Raw genomic sequence first — 22,418 nt, 5'->3', positions numbered from 1 at the left:
TTGCAAGTGATTGAAATACTAGATAAAGGAGAATTTATTGTTTTAGTAACTGAAATGATGAGTTTACCTAGCTTCAAGTATAACAGCATTTAGATTACTAGTCAAAGTGTACAGGATGTATTTTCAACCTTTAGTTATTTCATTTGTGTTGGTATGATTATCAACAAGAACCCCCTCATAGGGAGAAACATTAATATTCTAGTCAACAACAAAAAAAAAAACCTTTTTTTTTTTGGTTACAGTAACATTCTTGGACAAGACTTTCATTGGGTTTGCATGAAACATTTACCACATATGAACATAGAGCAAAGCAAAAGAAAGTGCCCTCATTGACGAGAGCTGGATAATGTGTCTATCGATATACCTGGGGGATTGGGTCAGTTCTACCCAAACCAGTTAGACTAACAGTTAAGGAAGTATGGTTATCCAAAGCAATATCTGGATGCTATTAACAAAAGAAGGCAGAAAATATGCAGAGAAGTAAAATTAAACAAACAGATAAATAGATAAATACTTTATAATTTTCATTAAAAAATTATACAGGTTAGTTCTTACTCTTTATCAAGAAACAGTTATTGACCATGCACTGGAGATGTGGACCCCCATTAGGTGCTATAGCATCTATCTGTAAGATAGATCATTTTACATTTAGGTAATTTTAGTCTATCAAGTATATGGAGTACAGTGGCAAAGAACATAGCATTTTGGACAAGATGTTTAAGAAGGATTGTATGTAATTAATTTTTCAGACTGTATTTGTAGCTCAGAATTTGTTATAAAAGGCTTCATGTAAGCACAATATAATTGTGTAATGTAACCTAGATTAGAAGAACTGAGAAGATGGAGATAAAAATGAAGGGTAGTATTAAGAGAGTAAGTATTGAAAGATAAAAGGCCATGTGAAAGTGTCAGTAGGATTTATCTTATCAGTTTGAGGAAAGAGGCTAAAGCTTATAGAAATCAGATGGGTTAGATAGATTGACTGGACTATAAAAAGATTCAGAGATGTCAAAACTTTATATTTAAGAATTTTCTAAATCTGTTGGAGTTGGATGATATAAGTATCTTTGAATTGTAAGAGTGAGATTGTTTGCATTAGTTTATGAAGATAAAGTTATAATAGCCTAGTCACTGTGACCAATATTGTAAAATAAAATGGAGATTTTGAGAGTGAGATATTGTGTTGTTGAAAAAAATATATATATATATATATATTTTTGGCGTTACGTGGGCCTCTCACTGTTGTGGCCTCTCCCGTTGCAGAGCACAGGCTCTGGACGCGCAGGCTCAGCAGCCATGGCTCACGGGCCTAGCGGCTCCGTGGCATGTGGGATCTTCGCGGACCGGGGCATGAACCCGTGTCCCCTGCATCGGCAGGCCGACTCTCAACCACTGTGCCACCAGGGAAGCCTGAAAATATATTTTTTAAATTAAACAAGTATCATGCAAACTATTATATATAGAATGGATAAACAACAAGGTCCTACTATATAGCACAGGGAACTATATTCAGTATCTGTGATAAACCATAATGGAAAAGAATATGAAAAAGACTATATATGTATAACTGAGTTACTTTGCTGTACAGCAGATATTAACATAACATTGTAAATCAACTATAATTCAATAAAAATTTAAAAATAAATAGATAAATAAAATTAAGGGTCATAGTACTGGGGGCATAATATGGTTACAGTTAAGTAAAATAAGTGAATTCAAAAGAAATATTAATTTTGTGATGCCATCCATTCAAATACGTTTAGTACAGTTAAAGTTTAAAGTAGAGCAGGGTAAGGACTAGACTAGAAAGAGACATCTGGAGGCCATTTGCTTAAATATGCTAATATTACCAACATAAAAGCAATATTTTTCTTTAGCAACTTGAGATAGCAAATTGTATCTACCTATTGCATTCTGTCCAGGAGTTGTTTGAGACAAGTAAAATGAATTTTATACAATTTTTGGCAGATAATAAAGTAATAATATACAGGTGACAAGACATTCTTAAGAAAGAACATTTGCATAATTTTGAACATAGTTTGTTAGGGCTGGAGTCTGAATGTGTTACTTTGTTGAAAAGTTCAAAAAATAGTATTATTTAAATAAACACACACAAAAAAACTAACATATTCTATTATTAAATTCAAAACTCCATCATGACAAAATGGACAAGAAAAATAAATTATCTTCTCTAAACCTGCAGACCGCCTCCAGTAAGTGAACTTGCAACCAGAGGGACTATGGTTGGTGTAATTTCTGCTGCAGCCATCAATCAGAGTATTGTGTACTCCATTGTTGCAGGAAACGAAGAGGGTGAGTATATGTTTAGTCTGTGTTTTCATCATAAAACAATGAACTTAGATTTGGAAAAAAATTTCAGATTTAATTACTCTTTACCCTATTTTTCTAGTAAGAGGTGTCTGACTTAAATGTAACTACATGCTGAATCTGATTAAAAATCCAGTTATATTGACAAATGCTACCTATTTCCCCTAGGGAATACTCAATATCCAATTCTGAAAGTGCTCCCCTCCCACTGAATGAGGGATATTTTAATAACGTGTTCAAAATTAATGCATACTTTCAGCTTTTGGTCATAATCATAGCCTACAGTAGTCTCTTGCCACTGTTCTGTGCCATCCACAGCCCTTACCCCATGTCATACATTAACGAATCCTGAAGAAATTTTAGGAACAGAAATAACTGTGAATGCCCCAAGAGCCACATCCATGATAAAAACCATGTACCTTTTGTATGAGTCCTCAAACTGTCAAATCAAACATATAATCAACATTGTAAGTAAATAAATAATTTGAGTTTTGTCTACCATCACTCTTCACTGAGAATGGAATGGTTTGCTAACCTGTGGGAAAAGTTCATAACTCAGTTTTTCAATTAGCATATTGATTCTTTGTTTCACCTGTGACCCACAGGTTAGTTGTCCTTTGGTTTTCCCTTTTTTTTTTTTTTTTTTTTTTTTTCCGGTATGCGGGACTCTCACTGTTGTGGCCTCTCCCGTTGCGGAGCACAGACTCCGGACGCGCAGGCTCAGCGGCCATGGCTCACGGGCCCAGCCGCTCCGCGGCATGTGGGATCTTCCCGGACCGGGGCACGAACCCGTGTCCCCTGCATCGGCAGGTGGACTCTCAACCACTGCGCCACCAGGGAAGCCCTGGTTTTTCCCTTTTTATGAGTTAAATGGTCTGGCATGTTGTAGGTGGTAAAAAAACAAACTAGCTAACTAACTAAAAACCCAGTTAATATACATTTTTAAAACACATGAATATTCAATATTAAACAAATAAACGAATGTTAATGTTGTAAAGCAGTTTGCAAGGAAATTATAAAAGCTGTTTTCAAGTATTTCAGTGACCAACCATTACTGGAAATTACTGCCCCTGAAGCAAGTGCTCAATGTAGTACTTTTCTTATTGTCTTTCTTTGTTTCTCCTGTGCTGTTATGCCTCCTCTCCAAATATTACTGACTTTCCTTTTTCCTTGAACTTAACAACATCTGACTGAAGCTATGATTTCTGAATCCGTTCTTATAATTTTTTTCTGTGATTCTATCTCTTCTCTTCCTTGAAGTTAAGAAAAGTGGCTCTACTTATTACCCACACTCCACCACAATGATTCTTTTCACATTCAATTCATTTACTTATCAATTTATTCCACTAATATTTATTGAGCATCTATCATGTACTCAGTACCTTCTAGCTACTTAGAACAGTGAACAAAATAGATCCTTGCCCTCATAGAATTTATCAATCCAATAAGAGGAGATAGTAACAATTATTAAACAATTATTAAGCTAATAAACATATAGTGTTTAGGTAGTGATAAATGCTGTGGAGAAAACCAAAGTGAGGAAAAGACAGAGAGAGTGAAAGAGGTGGGATATTACAAAGGTTGCCAATGTGCCCTGCCCTTCACTCAAATATATATGACCAAATTTATTTTAATAAATAGACTTCAGGGGGCTTCCCTGGTGGCGCAGTGGTTGGGAGTCCGCCTGCCGGTGCAGGGGACACGGGTTCGTGCCCCGGTCCGGAAGGATCCCGCATGCCATGGAGCGGATGGGCCCGTGGGCCATGGCCGCTGAGCCTGCACGTCCGGAGCCTGTGCTCCGCAGCGGGAGGGGCCACAGCAGTGAGAGGCCCGCGTGCCACAGGAAAAAAAAAAAAAAAAAATAGACTTCAGGGCAAAATATTTTAAGATATTTAGAATAATAAATAATATTTTCTAAATAATCAACATATTAAATAATCTGTTTATTCCCTCTCACATTCTTAGCAAAACACTAAATCTGCAGGATAATAAGATTCATTAAATCATAAAAAGTATAATAATCCAATAAGGTCATAAAACAATTGCTTAAACAAAATTAAATGGATTTCTTTAAAACAATATTTCTAGAAGCATTTAGTATGGTAGAAGATTATGTGTATCTACGGTGAGGGAAATAGTATGCATTGCTTCCCAGATTTAATTGACCATTGAAACATCAATTTCCAGGAGGATCTCAAAAAAACTTGAATTTCAAAACATGCATTTAAGGAAACACTGATGTTGATAATTTGGGGGACTGGAACAGAGTTTCCAAAGCCAGCATTTTGTAACTCTTATTATATGTGTTTTAAAAATCACAGTGCTTTTTAAAGAGAATTGTTTTCCCTTATAGTGTGAAGAGAGTAACCAAGGAATTGTGTTTTAATTCTAGACAAATTTGGAATTAATAACATCACGGGTGTAATCTATGTGAATGCCCCTCTGGATTATGAGACAAGGACAAGCTATGTACTTCGAGTGCAAGCTGATTCCCTGGAAGTGGTCCTCGCCAACCTACGTGTTCCTTCAAAAAGTAAGTTGTGTTACTTAAGGAGTTTACAAGAATTTTATGGTGTTTTTACTTATTTTCTAGTGAAATACATATGTCTAAATAAAATCCTCAGTGGAGAACGTAGAAAGATCATTAATACTCAAAGATGATTGCCCATTCATTTTAAGATCTGATATATGACAATGCGGAGAATGACTTCATACTTCTTAAATGTCAAGATAATAACAGTGTTTTCAGATTTTGCACAATCTTATTGGAATGCCATCGTTATCGGTGTATTGTACATAGAAAACCTTATTCTTAATCACACTGGGTAGTTATGGCTAACCCCTTGGAATGTATATTGTTAAGGGGCACATGATTACCATACATTTCCTGAATTGTGTGGCTTCTGGTACTTTGTATTTTCTTAGAACAGAGGAAAATGCATCTTAAAAAGAGTGACTAACATTCCTCATAATGTTAGCATTATATTTAATTCACACCCATTTCTAGGAAATGAGATTTATTATCCCCATTTTACAAAGATGAGAAAAGGTTAAGTGATTTTTTAAAAAAATGTCACTGTCAGTAAATGAAAAGTAGGAGACTTAAGCTATCTTTTGACTGCAAAATCTTTCTTCAACATTTCGGTGTAGTACAGCAAACCAAGTAAAAGCCAATTTGTGAAGGGGGCCAGCATAGATTCTGAGAGATGTTACTGATAATGGGATAAACACTGTTCTTTTCCATCCGTTGAGATAATACTCACATTAAGCGATGCATCTTTTTGTAACTTAACATTGTCATATATAAGCTGTTATAATGAATGGGAAATTTTTTAAAATCTAGAAAACCCAGGAAAACCTGATTTAATTTAACTACTAGCAGAATAGAGGCCCAGAGAAAGTATAAATTACAAAACAGGGTATGAAACATTTATATTTTACTCTGAGCCCATTTCTGGACATACTCTCAGAGCACTCCATCAATCAGCATCTTTAAAACAGGAAAGAGGAAAAAAGAAGAGACCCTGAGAACCAGAGCAAGAGTACACATATGAATGCCAGAGAGAGAGAGCACCCCAGCAGGATAAGAGAAGAGTGAGCAAGGTGGGAGTGAGAGGCAAAAGATGTGCTACAGAGTTTGCTGTATCAGTTCAGCAATTGATGATCCTAAAACTAAATCACTTCTGTTCATGTATTTCAAATCTCACTTAAGGATCTAAGGTAGAGGCCTGCACAGTTGTTTGTGAAAGCACAACCAAATCATTGGAAAAATCAGATTATATACAGTGTGTCTTTGGAAGTAAAGGAATTAAATTGTCTTCAGTGATTATGCATCACTTACATAATTGTTTAAAAATAGCAGACCAGGGCTTCTCTGGTGGCGCAGTGGTTGAGAGTCTGCCTGCCGATGAAGGGGACATGAGTTCGATACCTGGTCTGGGAAGATCCCACATGCCATGGGGCAACTCGGTCCATGAGCCACAACTACTGAGCCTGTGTGTCTGGAGCCTATGCTCCGCAACAAGAGAGGCCGCGATAGGGAGAGGCCCGCGCACTGCGATGAAGAGTGGCCCCCACTCGCCGCAACTAGAGAAAGCCCTCGCACAGAAACGAAGACCCAACTCAGTCAAATAATAAATAAATAAATAAATAAAAATAAATTAAAAAATAGCAGACCAGTTATTTGAGTTTTTAAAATCTTTTAACTGCAAGCAATTACATTTTTATAAAATATAGAGGACTTATAAAATATAGAGGATACTTACAATTTAATTTACAATTGAATTGTACAATTGAACCAGGAGTTGAAAGGTTAGAGTAGTTCTTTTTTTTTTTGGTGCTACGTGGGCCTCTCACTGTTGTGACCTCTCCCGTTGCGGAGCACAGGCTCTGGACGCACAGGCTCATTGGCCATGGCTCACGGGCCCAGCCGCTCCACGGGATGTGGAATCTTTCCAGACCGGGGCACAAACCCATGTCCCCTGCATTGGCAGGTGGATTCTCAACTACTGCGCCACCAGGGAAGCCCTAGAGTAGTTCTAAATTACATGATGTAAACTACCTTATTGCAAATAAAAATAAATGTAAAAGTTAATTGAAAACCATTTGTCATCTTTCTTTGAAACAAACGGAAAGTTAGAATTAGAAAAAAAAAATTGCCAAATATTTAAGTTGTAGACCCTAGCGTTTTTCAAGAAATAGCTCTGATTTCTAGGCATAAAGACATATTGATGTTTCATATGTGAGTATAGTAAACTAGTTCTCACTGTAATTTAAATGTAAATCTGAGGCTAATAAATGTTTACCTAATACACCCATGTATACTTACATATGCCCTAGTACACATGCACAGTGAGACCAGTTAGCAAATTCATGAATTATCCTCTCAGAAATGTGTGAAGCTGAAAAGCTAAATGTTAGTTTGTTTAATGCCTAATGCTTTGACTATTTGTTATTATCGGGTTGGCCAAAAAGTTCGTTTGGGCTCAAAGATCTTACAGAAAAACCCAAACGAACTTTTTGGCCCACCCAATCACATTTCATGACTGACTTTTTTTTTTTTTTAATCTTTATTGGAGTATAATTGCTTTACAATGGTGTGTTAGTTTCTGCTTTATAACAAAGTGAGTCAGCTCTACATATACATATATCCCCATATCTCCTCCCTCTTGCATCTCCCTCCCACCCTCCCTATCCCACCCCTCTAGGTGGACACAAAGCACTGAGCTGATCCCCCTGTGCTATACGGCTGCTTCCCACTAGCTATCTATTTTACATTTGGTAGTGTATATATGTCTATGCCACTCTCTCACTTGGTCCCAGCTTACACTTCCCACTCCTTGTGTCCTCAAGTCCACTCTCTATGTCTGTGTCATGACTAACTTTTGCTTCTTGAGTCTGAAATACAAACCCATGTAGTATTTCTAACACAGTTTCACTTATTAATGACTGTTAATGGCCTATGATCAAACCCTACTCATTAGCTATGCAAATAATAAGACCATTATGTAAATTGAGGTTAATTAATTGTTTAAAGTTTCATTCCTTCTTGAGAATTAGCTACCCTATTATCTTTAACTCTATCACATATCATATGAATAAAGGTAATAAACAATAAATGTAATTCATTAAAGAAGGATTTTATTATAATTTCTTTACCAAGAATTTATTAATGAAATAATTTTCAAAGTAAGTTTTACAACTATGCTGTAACTGAATTTAATATTTAAAGCAAATTAATAATTAAAATAGAAAAAAATACAGCACATTTCCAAAATTTGATATTAGCAGTGTTTAAGACATTTTAATCTTTTAGCAGGGAACATTTCAAACATAAATAAAATTACAGACTATTATAATGAACCTCTGTGTATCAACGAGCCAACTTCGTTGAGTCCTGGGAAATCTTTCATTTACAGTCTCCATTATTACATTACTCCATTATTTTGAAACAGGACAGAGACATAATATTTCATCTGTAAGTATTTCAATATGTATCTCTTAAAGATAAAGACTCTTAAAACTTAATCAGAATACCATTATTACTCTCCCAAAATTAATAAATTCCTCAGTATCAACAGATATCCATTCGATACTTGTACTAAAAAGTTATTCACATCGGAATCCAAATAAGTTCATATACTGCAATTGGCTGACAGCTCTTTAAGTCTCTTTTAATCTACAGGCTTCACCATTGTCACTCCTTTTTATCCATCTTGTTATTTATTTGTTTGAGAAATCAGATCTCTGAAACTTGGATTTCGACAACTGTATCTTCAGTGGGTCACTTCATATTTTTCTCTGTCTTCTTTATTTCCTATAAATTGTCATTAGAGCCGGAGTCTTGATTAGATTCAGGTTTTTTTTGTTTGTTTTGTTTTTTTAAGAAATAAATCATAGGTGATACTCACTACTTCTTTAAGGAGGTACACCAAGTCTCTTTGGCTCTCTCCTCCTGTGATAATAGCAGCCACTGTTAATCATTTCCTAACTATTAATTCCTTCCTTTTATTTCTTCTATACGTATTAACCAAAATATTTCTATAAAAACTCTCTCAATATCAAATATTTGATTACTCTGAGGTCCAACTCCAATAGGAAAGGTAGAAAAAAAGGTTTCTATTATTTTGCTCACTGTTCTCTTTTTACTTTGTGGCTTTGACCATGATCTTTTGCTATCTTTCATGTTTCTCTTTCTACCTTCTATCTTTTTAATCTTTCAGGGTGATTTCAGGAATTCTTTTCTAATTCACAGCTGTAGAATGCCTGTTTCAGTTATTTTCATAATGTGTTAAAAGTTATTCTTCAGCTTTTAGAAATCTGCTTGCTTTCCTCTGCACTCACATTTTACTTGGAGACATTTTCTTTGCTTTTCCTCTATTGTTCCTGTCCTGCTCAATTTATATTCTGCTCTCACTGTTTTTTCCTTTCTCCTTAGTGTGGAGTTTTGTCCTGCCACTGCATTCATATTAACTTAGTAGCTTCTTCATTTAGTGTGTGCTGGTAACTTTGAGGTTCACCAGCTCTCAGGGCCAACAGAAACCCTTAGCCTTCTCTGAACTCCCTTAAAAGCAGTTGTTATCACACTTGCAGTTAGTACAGAGATCTGGTTTATGTCATTTGTTTTCCTCAGAAGTTCATACTCTGTGATCTGGAGGCTAGCTTGTTGCCTTATTTAGTTTTAGATATTATCTGTAGGTTTTTGGTTTGATGCTAGGATATTATCCTACTTAAAACTTGATAGTGGGGAGGAGACATAAAAGCAGGAGAATAGCCAGGAGATAGCAGGAGAATAACTATATGGGTTAATAATTTAACCCATAAAGTTCTATGGATGTTGATACAAGATAAAAAAAATAAACTTCTGGGTCAGATGCAAGGACCTTATTACTCACTACAAAAGTATTAGCAGGAGTATCAGCTTAGCAATCAGCATAGCAATGCAGCTCCCTGAACTCCAAACCTCATAGGCAGTGTAGGGCCTTAAGACCTGCACATGAGTGGATTGCACCACAGGAGGGAGCTTAGAGGGTCTGCCACTTTTATAGCAAGTGATAGCAAGTCTTTGTCAAAAGGGAGGCATTTCTGCAAGACATTGTCTTGCTTTTTAGAATTGCCAATTGCATGGTATATTTTCTCCCGATATTTTGCTATCCAAATCTCTGTCTTTTAGTAATGAGGAGGATTCAGGAAGATTCAAATATTACATTGTCACCTTAGTCATCTTCCTCAAATCCCTAAACACATTATCTTAATCCAAGGATATTTGAAATATTTGTTGAATCAGGGGAATTTTTTTCACAGTCGATGAATCTAAGATAATAGGAACGATATAGCCCTCTCAGGTCTTTGCGCTGTGCTGTTTACCGAGTTTAGGATTAAATTTTCCCTCAAGTGCTTTAGATTTTTCACCCAGGGCTTCTAGATATATTTTTTCCCCTCTCTTAACTACTAACTTTTATCTTTTAAGCTTCATTAATCTTCTTTGGAAGTAGTGGGTAATATAATAAATATATGATCAAATGAATGAATAAATGATGAATAAAATAATGCAAATTAACAGAAAACATTTGTTAAACAGCAAATTCAGCCAACCTTGGACAGTATAGTACTGTAGTATTTACTATTACAAAATATCTATTATGAAAAATAAATGGACCCGTGCAGTTCCAACCTCTGTTGTTCAAAGGTCAACTGTAATTAAAAAGCACTTCGAAAATAAAGTTGCAGCAGGAGAGAACACCAATGCTGAAAGTGCGCATTGGCAAAGTCTGTTTTAAACACAGGTCTGGCCCAAAAGTGTTCAACAGTTTCACAATAATGATTAAGTCGAAACTTTCCTGCCTACCTTACCAATGTTTCCTCCTCAATCTCTAATACCAGACGATGGCAACCTGAGTGTTAAACAAACAGCTGCCAGTAAATAGGTGAAGAAGTAATTAATAAAGAAGAAAGAAATCTCTTACAATCTCTTCTCCAAAGACAGGATACTTTCCAGGAGCACATCTTAGCTGGGAAGGAAGAAAAAGTTTTACCTTTAAATGAAATTTGAAGTATTGATTAATATATTGAACTGGAGAATCTTTTTTAAAAAACAATATGATCATAGTACTTTCTATTAACTAAATCTGTTTATTTTTTAAAATTATGGACTATCTTGAGGTTTTATTCAACAGCAGGAAAAAGATTACCTCAAATCAGCAGGATGAAAGGGAGAGCAGAAAAGAAAAAGCGGGCTTTTATAATTAAATTCCATATGCCCATATTAAGCTCACCATTTCAGTGTGGCCAGAGAGCAGAATGTAGTTGAAACATTTTTTTTTCTTTCAGTTTTACTGAGATAAAATAGACATATAACAGTGTAATAAGTTCTCTATCTCCCCTGAGCAACTCAATCTCTCCTGGGTCTTCAGGATGAAAGTTATTGGCCCCAAAGAGATTTCAAGGAGCCTATGTCCATGAGAAATTCCACAGAAACTTATATCAATATTTCTGCCACAAAGTCATAACCATTTTTTATCTTATATAAAACAAAAGCAATGATACGTAATGTGAAATTTTATTAGAGCTCAGTTTGATATATGGAATTTCACAATTGAAGTGCAATTTTTATTTTACAGTAAAATTATAATTATCTTTAAGTGTGGAAGAAAAAACATAGCTTTGTATAAATATATCATTGTGTTTTGATGCAATAACTAGCCTTTCAATCAGGAATAAATGACAGGACAATTAAGATAAACCTTAAACTGGTATTAAAACAACTCAAATGATATTGATTTCATTGTATGGTTTTGCTTTAGGGTACAAGCTTGTAATACATCTCATTTCCCTGGCTTTTTTGGCTCCAAACAGAAGGTCTGTGACAAATAATGTTAATGACTCTTTACTCATGATTGACTGACTTACAAAAGCATTCCTGATATAACTTAGATAACAACACTGCAGCATGTTACATGTTATTTTTTCAGTCCTAAAATCCCAGGTATGTTCAAGGCCTTATATTTGTACTATAAATATATGACCACAGTTTTTTAGAAACTATATTTATACTTCATTACTCTAAAACTTGAGGACTACTATATGAAAACTAATGCCATAAATCCTTTATGGTATTTTGTCTCAAACACTCTAAGCATTTTATATAAATACACAGTTGAGACAACTACATTTTTAAAGAAAAAAAAAAATCTATCTGTCCAAGAAAACAAGTTAATTGTGCAAAAAGCTTTGCTTGGAAATGTGATTTTAAAATGGTTATAGAATTTTATTAATACATTTCTAAAGCTAAGTGCATTGAGGCAAAGTTCTTCCATTGATCCCCAAAGTGGTTTGTTGAACTGATGACAAAGATGTGCGGTTAACCTTTCTAAATTACAGCGTAGATTATAATATGTATTTCTTCACATGTGTTATGCAGAAAAAATCATGTTTCATGAAGAAAACATTTTATATTGCTTCTACTGGCAATTAAAATATTTAATAGTCCAAGAGTGCATAAAATGGTTCTCCTTAACTTACACCTAAGATTAAGTGCCAGGACTTAAAAGACAGGAGGTATAATTTTCTTTATTCATGAGAACATCTGTTTAATTATTACAGTTAATTAATTATATATTTATTTTGCCTTTTCAGTATGAATTTCAATTGGGATTGGTCTGAATTTAAAATGGGAGACTATTCACTCATTCACAGATATTTTTACCTTACATTCTATTTATGGGAGCAGCAGTCATTTGATTAATAATGAAGTCCCGAAACTATGCAATAGAAACTCCATGCCTTTTGTTTCAAAAATATCCACAATTTCAATAGCCACAAAATAAGCCATATTCAATGCACATGAAACTTTGTACAGAAGTGAAATCTGTTAAGTCATATGTATTATAGAAATATCAATGTTTCCAGAAATGGAAAGCTTGAGCCACTATCTATACAACATAAACTTCATTTTAGTCATTAAAAATATGGGAAATAGCAGAACATCATGAATCAACTAAGTTTCAATAAAAAGTTAAAATATGGGAAAAATTATCAGGATTTACTGCTAAATACATTGTCTTCATTTTGTTTATGAGTACAGTTATTGGCCCTCTACACTCTGTTGTTATATAATCAAAGTCAGGTCTTCTCTACAGGTTAAGATAGCACAAGTCTTTTTAATATTTTGCTAAAGATTTAGATAGCATAGCTGTTAGATTGATTTTATTTATTTTTATCTCTTATAAAAAATGAAAACCTTCTTTTCTTTTGGTGACATGTTCTATTTTGCCAAGTTTATCAAGAAGCCAAACTTACTGGTTGATTATTTTGAGAAAAAAAAAAAAAGCTTCCCATCAATTAACTAGACAAAAGTCAATTTCAGCATTATGTTTAAATAATAGAAAGAAATATGGGGGAGAGTGTCACATAGGAAGATTCTAAATAGGTTGAACCTTCAGAAGTTTTCACTGTCTCAACCTCAGTGGGGTTCTCAATCCTGCTTGACCTTTCCTAGGTTAAGCTAAACCAGATACAGTGACCTCGTTATTTGTTAATCTGGCTCACGAGGAGAATTAATGACCCTCCAGGGCCATCTGGCCTTGTCTCTCTGAGAGACTGGCAGAAGAAAAGAGCAAAAGACTGAGTTTGAGGGAGGCCATTTATTTAGTGAGTGAGAGAAAGGAATAGCCATAAGAGGCCATGGAAAAAAGGAGTAAAATTTATGTAATTATGATCGGTTAGTCAAACGGAAGAAGGCATTTCAAGAAAGGTAAAAAATGGCAAAAACTGCAAACGTTACAGATGTTCAAGGAAATTTATGACTAATAAAAATATGTTGGGAGCTTCCCTGGTGGCGCAGTGGTTGAGAGTCCGCCTGCCGATGCAGGGGACGCGGGTTCGTGCCCCGGTCCGGGAAGATCCCACATGCCCCAGAGCGGCTGGGCCCTTGAACCATGGCCGCTGAGCCTGCGCGTCTGGAGCCTGTGCTCCACAACGGGAGAGGCCACAACAGTGAGAGGCCCGCGTACCCTACACACACAAATATATATACATATGTTGGATGACACTTGGGATACACAGTGACTATAGCTAATGCCAAATAAATAGAGAAGACCTACATGTGGATGAAAAGGAAACTATAATAGATCAAGGATTTCTTGGTTAAATCTACACAATAGACACAATTAAAAAATTTAGTGTATTCTTATTAATATTTATATTTTATGAGACATGCATTTCCGTTTAATTTACATACTATATAAATGTAAAAGCAGAAACATAATTTTGTTTCAGACATAAGAAACATAAATTTAGCCTGTTATTCTTGTTAACCATTATTCAAAACAAGTCTAGTAGTCAATTCTTCTGAAGAGAATTCATTTTTTTTATTCCCAGGAACTTTTACAAGTTCAATTACTCAGTCTTGTTCCTGTTTTTCTCCCTCTTGGTATATCTTGTACCTAATTCGTTCCCTATGTAATATCTTAAAAATAATTACAGACAAACAATTTAAGGGAAGTCATTATTTTAAATGCTTTCACTTTCAATTTTGAAAGTCTGTTCCTAGTTATTAATTTACGGTGTATTCTTGCATCAAGATTTCCTGATAGAGATTGCTATGTCTATATTTTATTAAAATGCGCATGACACTTTATCCAGTCCAACAGCTCAGTTTCATTTATGGAAGATTTCTACTAGATGATATTCTATAAGTGTTAAGATATACATGAGATTAAAAGAGGTAAATGGGGCTTCCCTGGTGGCGCAGTGGTTGAGAGTCCGCCTGCCGATGCAGGGGACACGGGTTCGTGCCCCGGTCCGGGAAGATCCCACGTGCCATGGAGCGGCTAGGCCCGTGAGCCATGGCCGCTGAGCCTGCGTGCGTCCGGGGCCTGTGCTCCGCAACGGGAGAGGCCGTAACAGTGAGAGGCCCACGTACGGCGAAAAAAAATTTAAAAAGAAAAATAAATGGAAATTCTGTAAGAAAAAGTTTATTAAGAAAAATATTGTAATTCAGAAGATTTACCAATGAAACATCTCAAGATAAAAAAATAACCTTAATAGAACAGCAGAGAAAAAGGCAGATAACTAAAAATCTAATATAATAAATTGTTTAAGATTCCTGAATTTGGTATCAGGCAGGCGGGGGTTCCAGATGCATCTTTGATTTTTACTAACCTTTCTAAGCTTTAGAGTCTTCAAGATTATATCAAGATAAATATGTCTGTACTTCTTAGGGTGTTGGAGAATTTTAAACAAAATGATGCCTGCAAAGCATTTACCTTATTAGAACACTAGACATCCAATAAAAAAGCTATAATAATAATTATTATTGTTTTATTATTATTACTAGCTGTGATATGTTTGAGTGACACTTAAAAATATAGCAATCACATACTAAAAGTGCTTCATTTATTCCTGTAGACTATTGTATACAAAGGAGTCCTCATGCTTCTAAGCTCTTTGTGTAAACAATGATTGTAGGCTATGACATGTTAGGAACACAGTCATGACATCTTTTGGAGTCTTTAGATTTGAGTACCATTATCTTGATTGACAGCCAGATAATGTAAGTACAAAAATAGACAACATTTTTCCCAAAAAGAATGGTCAAAATAATGTAATCATCCATGATGACATAGAGGAAAATATGCTAAAATATAATACTTAAGTTTTGCAACGCTAAACAGAAAATTTTCAGTTTATAATGTCTTTTGGTACCTTGAGATGGAAAATCCAAACTTTTTCTGTAGGTAGGGAGATATGGTCCCCATTCTCTGATGTGGACTAAATTGGTCTTTCCACCTGTACTTGGAACAGTTATTTGGTTGGAAGCAACAGGAACCACCTCTGACTGATTTATACTAAAAAGAACTTCTCAGTAGAATACTCTGTGACTTGTACAATCAAAGCAAAAACAGAATAAGATCTAAGGAAGGACAAGAAAAGAGATAAGCTTCGGCAATCTTAGAAACTCAAAACACTGCTTTTGGGGGCAGTATCATCAAGACAGCTGGGATCATGGACTTTGAAGATCAAAGGTCAAGTGTCTGAGGGGGAGAATCTAATTAGCCTGGGTTGACACATGTACCCCTGGCCAAGTGTGGAATGCAGAGCACTGTGATTGACAGTTCCACTAAGAGCACATGGAGTATGGAAGTACAGTAACCCAAGGGGAAAAAGATGGAGTTCAATGTTCAAAATAAGGGAGGAAATGATGTTGGGCAGACAAATCAAGGAAACTCTACGTTACCTTTTCAAAAATCAATTTAGGGCCCAAATGTGGTTGAATGGAATGCTAAGGTGGGCACTGTGGGGACAGGTGTAGAGGAGTGGCATATTACTTGAAATTTATAGTGCTAGATTTCATGTTCTGTCATAATGAAAATTTATTTTCAAGTTTTACTGTGACTGATGCTTAAAAATTTAAGTATGTGATTACTCGAATTTTTGAAGATTCACAAATTTATGTTGCAGCAAAAAATTGTTTTCTTATCAGATGTTTTGGAGAAGATTAAATATAACACTTGAATTTAGTGACATATTGCAACAACTATGAACCTCGACACATTTTCATTAACTACTTTCTAAGGACTAAATTTAGCCTGTTCGTTGCACTAAATTGCTGTAGTTAAATTGCTTAATCTTGTATCGCCTCTACAATTTCTGCAAAAATCTAATTATTAAATATGTTGTGTACCAGATGACTAATGAACTAAGCAAAGATAAAGATAAAGAATAATTAGATTGTGTATTGCAAGGTCACTTTTCTCTTTAATCATTCCTTTTTTGTTAAGTCTTCACAACTAAATTACATAATGCCTGGGGAAATACCTTCTTACAGATAAGCAAGCAAACAAATAAGCAAATTCATTTGATTTTAGGGGGAAAAATATTGGCTTAACTAGCATCATCCAGGGCTTGTTTATGCAGATAAAGTAGAGTCACATGGTGTCTCTCCAGACTTTAGATACAAGAGATGACATTATAGAAAATGCATAGAAAGGAACCAATGAAGTTTATTTCAATTTTTTTTTCATTGTTGTGTACATGATGCTTTAGGTTCCAAGCTTCTAATCATTGCTTGGTCTTTTTGATGACCAGCATCCATCCAGGAGCCTGCCAAGAGTCACCTCATTAGAACCAACAGACATTCCTATCACTCAGGAAATTACAAGGGTCTTAGGAGCTGTCAGGAACCAAGGTCAAAGACTAAATGTTAGAACAAAAGATTCTCCTAGTACCTCTACTTAGAAGGGGTTTTAGGAGCTCTTTGTCAAGAACCAGGCACCACAGATATATATAAAATAAGAATATATACATAATACTATTATATATATATTAGTATTATAAATATATATAATAGTATTTTATATATATATATAAAAAATACTATTATATACACTTTTACATAGTTTGCTCACTATGCAAATGTTTTGAAAATAGCATGTATGCCAAAACACTTTTTAATTTTTATGGACAGCAACTCTAACGCTTTACATTTTTATGGTGATGATAGGCACATATCTGTTCGTTATAACATTTAATCACCAAAATAATCCTATCATTTTTCAACAGATTATAGATAAAGAAGCAGGCCTTTGTCCTTGTCCAAAATCAGTCCCAAAGTACTCAAGTATGTGGAAAAAAATTTTCTCATTTTGAATCCATGGTGTTTCTACTTTGCCTCAAGCTCTCATGAAGTAGGGACGTAGGCTATTTTCAGCAAGGGATATATAGAAAGACTTCATTGAGCAGTTTTAATCTAAACAGGATTATCTACATAGTCTTTCAACCATTTTCCTGGTACAGCTGAGAAGTTGGCTTAATTGCCCTGGCCCCATTCTATCACTCTGTATTCTCAGCCTCCAGGGCACTTATTAAAATTTAGAAAACTTTAGAAATCCCCTAGTAAAATGTTAGTTTCTCGTGGTTTTAGTCGTAGAAGTATATCTAAAAACCCAATACCTAAATATAAATTAAAATTTTATGCTAGTTGACACCAACTGTCCTGCCCCACTCCCCACAAATCACAAACTTTAGAGAGGCTTAAGGATTATGTTGGATTTTTAAAATTACCCAAACTGAAGGAAGGCCTTAAAGTGAAATGGTTAAGAATATGTATTGTCAGAGTTTGGGTGAGAATCTTTTGCCTTTTCGTAGTTGTATAATCTTAGACACGTCATTTAATCTCTCCAATCTCTGCTATCTTCATCGATAAAATGTGGATAACCAGTAACACTGTGTTTTTATGGGGATAAATTGAAATAATGCACAGAAAGCATTTAGCTCACTCAATTATTAAGTAATTGGTATTATCATTGTATTAGTCTGCTTGGGATGCCATAAGGAAATACCATAGACTATGTGGTTTAAGCAAAATAAATTTTTTTCTCACAGTTCTAGAGGCTAGAAGTTCAAGATCAAGGTGTATCAGGATTGATTTCTGGTGATACCTCTCTTCCTGGATGGTAGATGACCACCTTCTCACAGTATCCTTACAGAGGCAGTTGGGTAGAGATAGAGAAACAGAGATAGGGACAGAGACAGACAGGGAGAGAAAGTGTTAGCTTTTTGGTGTCTCTTCTTAGAAAGGCACTAGTCCTTTTGGATCAGGGCCCCACACTTATGACCTCATTCAACCTGAATTACTCCCATAATGGTCCTGTCTCAAATTAGGGGCTAGAGCCTCAACATATGAATGTGGGGGAGACACAATTCAGCCCATAACAACCATTAGTGACCAGAGTCAGTAATGTTGTTTGTGCATAAAAGAAAACTACAAAAACTCCACTGTTTGCAGTATCACAGAATTTTGCTTTTCCTAAATTTGTCATCCGTGAGCACCCTAAAACTTTTCTGTCTTCTCTGCATTTTATGTTTTTTAACAAGAACGGTAATATGCCTGTTGTAGGCAGAAAAAATAATCTTCCCTTCTCCAAGAGATGCCCATGTCCTAACCCTTGGAGTTATTGAATATGACACCTTTCATGGCCAAAGGACTTCCCATGTGTGACTAAATTAAGGATTTGAGATGCTGTAGTTATCTTGGGTTATCTAAGTGGCCCCAATGTAATTATGAAAGTCCTTATAAGTGAAATAAGATAGGGCAATCAGTGTCAGAGTGATGCAGAAGGAGAAGGACTCAATCAACCACTGCTAGCTTTGAAGATGGAAGGGGTCTATGAACCAAGGAATGCAGGCAAGCAAATTCTAGAAGCTGGAAAAGGCAACAAAACAGATATACCCCTAGAGCCTCCAGAAAAGAATGTAGACCTGCTTACATCTTCATTTTAGCCCAGCGATACCCCTCTTCCCTACAGAACTCTAAGATAACACATTTATATTGTTTAAGCCACTAATTTACAGAAGCAATAGGAAACTAATATGATGCTCATATTTTCTTTGCATTAAAGAGAAGAATCTTTTACCTGTACTGCTATTAAATAACATATTATTCAAAAATACTATTTTTTTCTCTTCCTTCAGCAATGCTATAGGCATTTATAAATCCTTCAAGTTATTACTCATTACTCAGACTGATAACCAAATATAGAAGGGATGACTGCAATAGTCTGCCCTTTGAAATAGAATTATCTCTTTATTCAGAAACATTTTGTTTGGTTTCTACTGTTTGCTTGCCTGAATTCTAGAAACTGGTGGGAACTGATCTCTGGTCTCTAATGGACAGTTATCTTGTTTTTATTACAAATCTTATTTTTATTATGAAGAGAGACTTGAGGATGAATTTTAGCCATATCTGGATATAAAGTCTGGCTCTTCCTTATAATAGTGACTTAATTTCTTTGTCTTAATATCTTTATCTGAAAAGCAGAAATGACTATCTACTTCATGGATCATTTAAAAGGTTTTAAAATACTGTAAACAAAAAAGCCAGTACAAGGACTGTTACAGAGAAACTATTCAAAAAAGAGCAATGCATCTTCCTTTCCTTCTGTCAAAATATGGTAAACCAGAGTTTGCTTATTAATTTCTCCTTGATGGATTCTTTTCTATCTTTTTGGACAAAGCTCCTTTATAGTCTCAAGAAAGAAGAACGTAATGTTTCTTTCTGTTGTGTGTGGGAGGGGGTGTCTGTGTGTTTAGGGACAGGTATGACAATTCAAGACTGCCTATGTGACAGTAGTCTCTACAGTCAGTGTACATTTTCAAGTGCTTAGTAAATTGCATTTTCAAGACACAATCTTTTTGTTTGTTGGCTTGGCTTTTTGTTTGTTTATTTATATAATTTACCAAATTTATCACTCATTGTTTCTGTTTAAATAAAACAACTTTGGGCTTAAATATATACTTTTGTTTATGACTATGTGTCAAAAATACAAAGTTCATTTAATGTTCTATTCAAACATGATTATTTTCTCTCAGCTATGATTCTGAATTTTAGGATAAAATGACTCTTCATAGGCTTGTAATGTCCACAGAATATTTTTACATCAAATACTGGATAGTTGTGTCTTTCTCAAAGACTGTTGACTTTTTAAAATAAGTTCTTCATAAATTTGTAGTCCTGTCATGTAAACAAAAGTATGGATTAATTAATATGGTACTTTTACTGTCTTCCAACAGTATTTCATACCATTTAAATTCTTCTATTTGCAGTAAAAATGTATGTATTTTTCCACTATATTATTTGATATTCCATATATAGTATCCCACATGAAAAAAATTTCTTTCATAATTCAATGCTAGAAATTATTATTTTTTAAAATTTCATGGAATTAATATTCTTCCTCATTCAGATAAAATAATAATAATAATACTTTCTCTCTCCTACCTCAAGAGTCAGGAAGCTCTGAGACATATTCGAAATAGTGACGCCATCATGTACTGTGTTTAGTGCTTTACATTTATTCATTCATTTTACCATGTTGTTGAGAAACTAACTCAGAAAGGGTAAGTAACCCATGTAAGGTCACACCATGTACGTGGAGTATTACTGGCATTTGACTCAGGCTCTGGCTCCATAGCTTGTGCTTAAATTTGTTTATTTCCCAGTTTACAACTACAGCAGTTTTATTGGTCCTTAGGGCTCCTGTATTAAACTGCTTTTTTGGAAAGAGATGGAGTTTAATAGATACAGATAATTAAAATAGCGTTTGTTTATTCTGAATGGAAACATACTGAGCTAAAAGTCATCATCGTTCCTGTTGCAAATGCCTCTAAATGCATCAATGTGGTCTCATAGCATTAGCACAAAATGCTAGCAATGCCAGTGAAAAGAAATAATATTGCATTCTTAGCTTCTGTTTTGTTGGTTACTGTTTACAGGGAAACTTAGTTTATTAAATTTTCCTAATGGGAAAAATATGTTAATATAGACACAAAGCCAAACTTTAATTAATATTTAGAATATTACTCCCCTGATTATCTCCTCATCACTATAGTTGTAAAATTGTCAATGTCGTCGTTTTCTTCACTAAAAGATTAGTTAAAAATCAAGTGTGTATTATAGTAATCTGAGTGTAAGTTTTTGAAGCCAGTAGTTACATGCAGTTATTTCTTTAATTCAGTTATTAACCTTACAGCCAACACATATACAAAAATGTATGTTTTAGATACAAGCAACTAAAATCATGCAAAAACTAATTAAATCAACATCAAAGCTAAATTAGAAAACTACTAAAATGAACCTCAAAATATTGTCTCTCTTGCTGCCTAACTACTTCAAATAAGCATTGTATATAAATATGACTAAGTACAATTTCTGCAGAGCAAAAAGCTGAGAGATAAGAAACAGTGACTTTTCTCATTCTAACATATTTAATAACTTATTTTTCAAAAGATCATGTAAATATATTCCTAATTCCATCTAATGAACACACTATAACACATTTCTTCTACACTGTTTTTTCAAACTCTATTTTCTTAGTGAATAACTGTCTATAAACCCATTAGTAAGATCAGATTACATGCTTATCTCAGATGATCCTTTTGTTCTTAAACATTACTTTATCTACAGAAATAGTCATTTATCTGGCATATAAACTAAGGCAGAGGAACAGAGAGGAAGTTAACAATAGTGTAAGTACCAAGAATCTCCAGGGTAATTCCAGACAGCCCACGGAATTATGAATGGTTTTAGATTTAGTATTTTCCTAATATTAAACTTTAAAAAAAGTCTGTTTAAGAGACATATCCTTACTCTTAACAACAACATGTGGTTGCTTGGCACTATGATTTTTTAAGGGCTTAAATATATATCATCTCATTTTATTTATGGGGATAAAATACAGTGATTCATTCTATTTAAGCGAATATCAGGTAGGGGAGTGGTAGCAATTTTAGTCTAATTCAACATTTATTAAACACCTACTGTGTAGAAGTCATGGTGCTTCTAAAATTTAGTTTGTCAGTAAAGCACATACAAAAATAGTACTAACGGAAAAATAGCATAAAAGGTATTTGTGTGTGTGTATGTGCACTTTAAAGAGGATCTAACTTTGATCTCTTGGCATTGAAAGTTCTGTGCAATAGAACCACATTATGATACAATTCAAAAAAAAATCTGTAATGTGTTAGACTACAAAAAATATTTAACAATAAGAAAAACACCATCCTTGGCTTCAAGGTTTTACAGTCTAATCTAG

General features: G+C 34.6%; 1 protein-coding gene across 5 annotated transcripts in view; it reads left to right on the top strand.

Moving 5' to 3' along the window:
- PCDH15 (protocadherin related 15) overlaps positions 1 to 22,418 on the top strand; it is a 1,516,422-nt gene that overhangs the window by 1,387,579 nt on the left and 106,425 nt on the right. For all 5 annotated transcript variants that reach the window (XM_067025124.1, XM_067025121.1, XM_067025122.1 and 2 more), the window contains 2 exons: positions 2,204 to 2,313; positions 4,721 to 4,861. In XM_067025124.1, coding sequence (XP_066881225.1) covers positions 2,204 to 2,313; positions 4,721 to 4,861 — 251 coding nt within the window. The remainder of the gene's footprint in view (positions 1 to 2,203; positions 2,314 to 4,720; positions 4,862 to 22,418) is intronic.

This window comes from Kogia breviceps, chromosome 2 (genome assembly GCF_026419965.1).
Source record: "Kogia breviceps isolate mKogBre1 chromosome 2, mKogBre1 haplotype 1, whole genome shotgun sequence".
NCBI classification, from domain to species: Eukaryota; Metazoa; Chordata; class Mammalia; order Artiodactyla; family Physeteridae; genus Kogia; species Kogia breviceps.
This window is presented reverse-complemented; position numbering and strand designations above follow the sequence as displayed.